At 25.2% G+C, this 8,425-nt stretch overlaps 1 protein-coding gene across 2 annotated transcripts; it reads left to right on the top strand.

The window, feature by feature from the left end:
• The first annotated feature begins 1,272 nt into the window (after window positions 1-1,272).
• Window positions 1,273-6,342, top strand: LOC109805223 (1-aminocyclopropane-1-carboxylate oxidase homolog 1). Of its 2 annotated transcripts, XM_020367239.2 has the most exons (4): window positions 1,273-1,356; window positions 3,964-4,555; window positions 5,238-5,559; window positions 5,867-6,342. In XM_020367239.2, exons 2-4 carry the CDS (start codon window positions 4,017-4,019, stop codon window positions 6,098-6,100), a joined length of 1,095 nt encoding a protein of 364 aa, XP_020222828.1. In that variant the 5' UTR covers window positions 1,273-1,356; window positions 3,964-4,016; the 3' UTR covers window positions 6,101-6,342. The 2 variants fall into 2 exon arrangements, with proteins under 2 accessions (XP_020222828.1, XP_082915640.1); XM_083059514.1 differs by lacking the exon at window positions 1,273-1,356 and having other exon boundaries at window positions 3,439-4,555.
• The last annotated feature ends 2,083 nt before the right edge of the window (window positions 6,343-8,425 follow it).

Genomic DNA, 8,425 nt, shown 5'->3' with positions numbered 1-8,425 from the left:
AAAAAATTATATTAACTTGCACAATTTAACAAGTAATTTACTGTTTAATTAATATTTCAATAATCTTCAGAAACTAACAGACACTGTCCCTGTCATTTTCTAAAAGTAAGAAAGACTTTCATCATAAAATTAGTATACATAAACAATTTTAAACATTTTTAAACTTATAATAAATAATTTATATTATAATAAAAATAATTATTTTTATTTATTGATAATTTATTTTAATTTTATTATTTTAATTTTAAATAATTATAATAAATAAAAATAAAATTAGATAAAAAATTAAAATGTTTCTACACATCCTTTTATTAAAAAAAAAAACTTTAAAAATACTTTCATACTATAAAAGTTTTCATATTTAATACATAAGAATTAATTAGATTAAATCTAACTATATTCTAGTAATCAATTGATATAAATTATAAAAAATAGATTCTAGTAATCAATTGATATAAATTATAAAAAATAGGATTAAATATGTTTTTAGTCCCTCAAATTTAAGGTAATTCTGTTTTTGGTCCTTCAAATTTAAAATTGTTATTTTTAGTCATTGTAATTTCAAAAAATCTTATTTTAGTCCTTATATTCAAATTTTGTTAAGAAATTTATCAAACATTATTGCATAAAATTTATTTATTAGTATTCCTATCAATGAAAATATCACATTAAATCTGGTTGATGTTGTATAACTGTATTAATTAGTCACTTTTAAATATGTTATTGGTGACATAAATGACTAAAATAATATTTTTAAAAATTACAGGAACTAAAAATAATAGTTTTAAATTTGAGGGATCAAAAATAAATTTGTCTTAAATTTGAGGGACTAAAAACATATTTAAGCCTAAAAAAAAAAAATACTACTAATATTCTATAAAAAAGTTATTACAAATTAATAGAAGTATTATTTGTATATATTCAAATGTTTTGAAGTACTCATTGCTACAAATAAATGCTTTTAACAATAAATTCAAGTGAGAACTAAATTAGTAGCTTAGTATATATAGAAAATTTAAAATATCAAGGTATATAATTTATGTTTATTTGTATGCATTTCATATTCTTGTAATCGCTTTATAAACCAAACGTGGTTGATTGATAAAGTAAATTTCATTACCTATTCGCACAGAAAGTTGAATATTTATTTTAAATTCAAAGTTCATCACTGACAGCTTTACCCATGCAGACAATAAAAAATGACAACAAATTGTGCATGGCTGCAACGTGTTAATTATCTTATTTTCTCACTTCACAGTTTTGTGTCTCATATTTCTTGCATCTGTGTATAAAAGGACCAGTGACGTTGTGAAACACAACACAATCCGTTGCAAACGTCAAATAGAGTTGTTCCTGGTAATTTCTTTCCAGAAATTTATGGAATTTTATCATGTCCTTGTTTTTACTTCTTTTCACGCTTTCATGCATGCTTCATCATGTTCTCTTGACATTATAATTTAGTTGCAATCTGCACCTTCGTGTTCTCGCTGCTGAGTGTGTACTTTGGGTGTTCTAACATGACATAACTTTAGTAATTGTAGTTTGAAAAAATTAATAATTGATATAGGAAAATCTTGAACTCTCAAAGATATCTTAATTTGGGTTCTTGAGATTCTTTTTGTGAGTCATGCTTGATTATCATGTAATATTTAAGAATATTCGTTCATCTTTATTTCAATGATAAAATAAAATTTAAATTCTTAACTATACATGATAGATGCTACAATTAATCTCACACCATTATCTTTTAAATAAAATTAAATATTAATTCATACTGTTCATTGATTAAACCCACCTCACGAATTGAATTAAGGGAAAGGTTTAGCATCCTTGATGTAAAAGGGGGAACTGGTGAGTGTTTGGTGTAGTGTGATGAAATAGATATTGCACTCATAGGGTGTTTTAGAAAAAGGTAGAAAATATGAAGTTATATATATAATTAGATAACATATTTATCGTGAGACTGTTATACATAGGATTTAGTTAATTAATTTAGTTGATAATAATAAATTTATTTTATTTCTAAAATTATCTTTATATTATTTCTTTCTCTTAATTAATATTTATTTTTTATTTAATCAATTAAAATACATTTTTTTAAAGAGATTATAATTAATATCTTTTATCAAATTAATAGAACATTTTAATTAAGAATATTTTAATTTAAAATAATTAATATAAAATAATATAAATTAAGTCTTATTTTTTAAAAAATAATATCTTATAAATAATATCAGAGGTAGTATTATATAATCTTTTTATATTGAATGCAGTGTGAGGACATCTTTTATTCTATCAACTATGATTTAATAAAAATTATTTTATTTCTAAAGAATATTAATGATTAATTCATCAATCATCTATTATTGGGCCATTATCAGGGCCAGGGGTTAGTCAAATACATACGATGTTAAATGTGCGATATAAACGCACTGACATGAATTATATATATCTATCTATTTATAATAACTGTATCAAAGCTTTTGCTAAATTTATCATGTGAAGTTTTTCTAATTATTTTTAAAATTCCTTCAATTTTTGCATTTCATTCACTAAATAAATTGTCATATAGAGAACATACTATTTGTCACTTAATTTTATTTATAATTTACATTATAGATATAATATGTTGATACTTCATCTGTTATCTATAACATACAAAAATAACTAATTTTACATATTAAAAAAATTATTTATTTATATTAAATTTTATTATTCTCATAAGATTCTCCTTAATTAACTTTGTTATAAATATTAAAAGAAATAACGCAACTTAAAAGTTATGCATTAAAGAAGATATATGTTAGAAAAAATATCATTGAATGATGCAAAAATAGTTAAATTTTGCTTATATTTAAGAATATTTTTTCTTCTTATAGTAGAGAACAAATGAGAACAAATAAGTATATTATTAAAAAGTGTAGGAATAGATTATAATGACATACAAGATATGTTATTAAATCTCATTTAAAATTATATTAAAATTAGGTAAATTATATATCAAATGGATTTATACCCACATATTTTGTATTTATAGTATATCACCTTTTGTATGTTATATATTATATACAACATTTCTTATAGTAATTTATTTCTCTTTAATAATTATATATATATATATATATATATTATAAGTATGTATTTCTATTTTTTTGTTTCCATCATTTTAAATTTTAACTTTTTAAAATTAAACTAATAACTTATAAGTGAAAAGGTTAAAATAAAAATGCAAACGTTATATACTTATATGTGAAATTTTAATTAGCAGATAATATAATATTTTTGTGCTATAAAATGAAAACAAAAATTACAAATAAATGAAATAGTAATAAAAAAATACCGTTTGAATATAAATTTTTATTTTTCTATCATGATTAATAAAGTAATTTTTTCATATTTTATTAAAAATATTGTAGTTTTAATTGTTATTTATTTAAAATTAAAAAATAATTTAAAAATTAAATTTGAAAGGATGAAAACATGAAAAGTCACGAAAAATTTACATAAAATAAATTAAATTACTTTTGTCTCATTAAATAATAATTTCCCTAAAATATTTTTCATTTAATGCATGACTTTTAAATTGCATCATTTTCTTTGTGACATTTATAATTAAGATAATTTTAAAAAAATATTATAGAATTAATAAATTTTAATGTATATAACTAATTTTCTTATTATAGGTGAAATCATTTTTTTTTTCTTTTCTATAATACAAAGAGGGAGTCCATTATTCAAAATTTTACGTTGTAGTGTCTCTTTTCCCCTACGGTGTGTATGATGAAAACACTTGTCAATTATTGAGACCACAAATGTCTAATACATGACTAATCCACTATGATTTCAACTTGGTTGTGCTTGTTGTATGTGTATTATTCCATGTCACAATCTCTTTTTGGTTTTTAATTATAGATATATACCGCTTCTACGTCTTTCAATCACCTATAATTTTGTATTGTGTAGTTTCAAGACAATATTTTTTAGAGAAGTTGAAGGCCATTCTAACAAGAACAAAGATGGGGTTTACTAGTCCAAGTGATAAGGAAGAGATATCCATGATAGATTCTGAAAGAACAAAGGAGCTCAAGGCTTTTTACGATTCAAAAGTTGGTGTTAAAGGGCTTGTTGATGCAGGGATTACCAAGATCCCTCGCATATTCTATCAACCGCCTGATAACTTCAAGAAGGCCTCAGAGTTAGGCCATAAAGATTATGCCATTCCTGTAATAGACCTTGCAAGCATTCATGAAGATCCTTGTGAACGCAAAAGGGTTGTTGAGAGAGTGAAAGAAGCATCAGAGACATGGGGTTTCTTTCAGATTGTGAATCATGGCATCCCGGTTAATATTATGGACGGGATGTTAGATGGGATAATGAAGTTTTTTGAGCAAGATGATGAGCTGAAGCTAGAATTTTTTAGTCATGATCATAGACCCTTTATGTACAATGGCAATTCTAATTTATATAACAAAGTTATACCTAGTTGGAGGGACTCTTTCTTCTGCAACATGGCCCCTAATGCCCCTAAACCAGAAGACTTGCCATCTATATGCAGGTACGTGTTTCAATTAGGTCATATTTAACTTAAATTATTTGTCTTTCATAATTTATAGTAGTGTACTATATGCTTTAGGTTTAATTAATCATAATGAATTACTTGTCCAGGAACATGGTGAGTTTCACTAAATTTCCTATTTTTGATATTTATCACAGTTTCCTATTTTATTAATAGATTCAGAATTACAATATAACAATGGTATGTGATGTAGGCGGGTTGGACTAATCCAACCACATTTAATCGAGTGAAAACTTAATTGTGGCATTTTCATCTTATTTGAAGTAGGCATGCCATCAATGGAAAAATGAGATTCCCTATTGAACAAAATTGCTTTTACTACTTATGTTAGAATACTAGTAGTTTAGGTTGTGCATTCCGTACCAAATTCTTCAATCTAAAAATTACTTTTTAAGGCTCAAATTAACAACATAGAGTGCAAACTATCATAAGTTTCACAAAATTGAAAATAAAAGTATAAGTGGAGTTATAAGAAAAAATATGGTGAAAATTTATAAAAGAAAAATTAAGACAAATATGGAGAAGAAAAGATTTAAAATATTACTTGTTATCTAACATTTATTCATTCTGACGATTTAACTTTCATAACATTTGATTCTTTCCTAATGTATCTTTGACCTTGTGTATAATGGAATACTTGGTTGCTTTCCTTTGTTTGTAGAGACATATTGTTGGATTACTCAAGTCAAGTAATTAAACTGGGGACTTTATTGTTTGAAATATTATCAGAAGCTCTTGGTCTGAATTCAAACTACTTAAGAGATATGGGTTACAATGAGGGAGTATTTGCTTATGCTCATTATTATCCCCCCTGTCCTGAACCAGAATTAACTGTGGGAACTATAAAGCATACTGATACTGACTTTATCACAGTGCTTCTAAAAGACCATATGGATGGCCTCCAAGTTCTTCATGAGGACACTTGGATTGATGTACCACATGTACCTGGGGCTCTAGTTATTAACATTGGTGATTTTCTACAGGCATGTCTTTGTCTTTTCTTTTCATGCCATATTATTAAGTTTCAACCAATAACATTTTTCAACTTAAGAAATGTATGCTGATACTAAAAGGATCAATGCATGCTAATAAGTGAAGAGAGTATAATCTACATAAATGTAAAGGAGTCATGGAAGGATATTTTTTCTTTCTTTATATCTCTTGGCATTATCAATGTAGTTTAGTTTTGAATATCTGTTATTCAGTCGACTTAATCACTTTGGTTTCTTTCGGTTTATTATGTGTGATCATTTGTCAATATGACTAATTCACAACATTCTTGATTATCAGCTTATCTCAAATGACAAATTCAAGAGTGTTCAGCACAGAGTACCAGCAAATATTAAAGGTCCAAGAGCCTCTATTGCATGCTTTTTTAGCACAGCATTTCTTCCATCTTCAAGAACTTATGGTCCCATCAAGGAACTTCTATCTGAAGACAATCCTGCAAAATATAGAGAATATTCAATTTCAGAATTTGCAAATCATTACACATTTTCTTTATCAAAGATTGCATTGAATTGACTAGGGTGCGAATCATGTCACATAATTCTTAGTATGCAAGAGAATTATGAAATGGTTCGCCAAGTTCTAGAACATAAAAATTCGCACATAAATGTTCCTCACAATTGTTGGCCTTCTGAGTCTAGTCTATTATTCACCTTCCAAGTCTCATAGAGTGACTTTTACATTTTGTGTTGGTTAATGTTATTTAACTTTTTGATTTTTCCCCATGTTGTTTAAGGCTTTTACGGTTTTACTTTTTTTTTTTTTTTTGAATTACAAGTGTTGTTGTGTTACTCTTAACACTAAAAGCGTTGCACATTGATTTGATGAATTATATATATATATATATATATATATATATATATATATATATATATATATATAAAAGGAGGATCTATTTATCCTAGGAATAAGTTTTAGATTTATTTTGTTTAATAACTCATGTTATACATCAAATTTTAACGATTTAACCGTTAAATTTAAAGTTTATAATGTATAGATTAAGTATATAATTTTTAAAAATTGACTAAAACCCTAATTTAGTTCCTTATAATATTTTAAAGTTTCAATTTAGTCTCACCTATTAAAAATGTTAGCAATGTTTGCCTTCCGTCTAAATTTCTCAAACGCCATTCAGGAGTGTCCATGTGATTGAGAATCACGGTATGATTGAGAATAACGGGCGTGATTCTCATGCTCTTACTTAGTATATTTTTTTATGTGATTCACACCGTGAGAATCACGGACGTGATTGAGAATCACGGGCGTGATTCTCACGACTCTTAAATGACGTTTGAGAAACTTAGACGGAAGGCAAACATTGTTAGTATTTTTGACAGGTGGGACTAAATTGCACCCAAAAATTAAAGTAAGACTAAATTGAAATTTTAAAATATTATAAGGGACCAAATTAGGATTTTAGCCTAGAAAATTTGAAAAATATTTAATACTTTATTTCATTAATTCAAATCAATATATAAAATACCTTTATGATTATTCATAATAATTTGAATTAATGAAACGAAGTATCAAATATTTTTTATTTTTTTTTTAAATTTACAAACTTGATCTATGCATTAAGAACTTTAAATTCAACGGTTGAATTATTAAAATTTGATATAAAACATGAGTTATTAAATAAAGTAAATCTATATAGACTTATTCATGAAGTAAGTGGATCTCTCTCTCTCTCTCTCTCTCTCTCTCTATATATATATATATATATATATATATATATATATATATTCACTTACTCAAAGAGTAAGTGTTAATAGAATTTCTTCACTTAATAATTTGTGATTTACATTGAATTTTAACAATTCAATTATTAAATTGAAAGTTCTTAATGAATAGATAAGTTTATAAAATTTTGCAAAATTTGAAAGTTGCTTGATATTTTGTCACACAAATTTAAATTAACACATAATATACTTTTGTGAATCATTAATTTCAAATCAACTAAACCAAATACTAAATAGTTTTAAATTTTATTAAAAAATAGTAGAATTAATCTATTCATTAAGAATTTTCAAATTGACAATTAGATTATTGAAATTTAAAATAAATTACGAGTTATTAAATGAGATAATTTTAACAACATTTATTGCAAGAAACTCTTAGTAGAATTTCTTTGCTCAATAACTCATAATCCATAACAATTTTCAACGATCCAATTATTACATTTAATAATTTTTTTGTTTAGATCAAGTACACAAAATTTTGTGAAATTTGAAAATCATTAAATACTTTGTTAAATAAGTTCAAACTAATGTATAATACATTTTATGGATATACATTAATTTTCATCATGAACTATGATTATTGATTGGAGTAACTCTACTTAGGGTTATTCTTTGAGTAACTTTATTTCCTTTGTTTAAAATCATTTTTATTTGGTTATAACTATTTTAATTATTTATTTTTGTTCTAGTCACAAAATGTTTATTGTCATCGGAGCACTAAAGTACAAAAATTCTCATTGCTGTGAAAAATTGTATGTCCTTCCAGGACTACCTACTTATTTAACCTAATTTCTCACTATTATCTTTGATATCTTTTTTTTTTTTTTTTTCAGTATTTGCGGTATATCCTTTAGAATCTTATCAATGTGTGTCTTATATACTTGATATCTTGCATTTTAATTTTATCCCTTTATCCAAGATATCCTTTCAATTATGACCTAAGTAGATTATATATTTGTGTAAATCTCGGTTTTGAGCTGAGCTTTTAAGGTGAATAAACTAAAAGAGGAGGATGGTTCCGAATCTTTACAAGCTCAGTTGGAGACTTGTTAACAACCCTCAAGGGTGATAAAGCTCATCCCGAAACCTTGATCTTTTTTTT

Source organism: Cajanus cajan, chromosome 7, assembly GCF_000230855.2.
Source record: "Cajanus cajan strain Asha chromosome 7, NIPB_CcT2T_4, whole genome shotgun sequence".
NCBI lineage: Eukaryota > Viridiplantae > Streptophyta > Magnoliopsida > Fabales > Fabaceae > Cajanus > Cajanus cajan.
This window is presented reverse-complemented; position numbering and strand designations above follow the sequence as displayed.

What these genes read in the sequence shown, in the direction of transcription:
- LOC109805223 (XM_020367239.2), top strand. Translation starts at nt 4,017, where the DNA reads ATGGGGTTTACTAGTCCAAGTGATAAGGAAGAGATATCCATGATAGAT. An exon ending in GACTTGCCATCTATATGCAG is followed by an intron (nt 4,556 to 5,237) that starts GTACGTGTTTCA and finishes CTTTGTTTGTAG; the next exon opens with AGACATATTGTTGGATTACT. An exon ending in ACATTGGTGATTTTCTACAG is followed by an intron (nt 5,560 to 5,866) that starts GCATGTCTTTGT and finishes CTTGATTATCAG; the next exon opens with CTTATCTCAAATGACAAATT.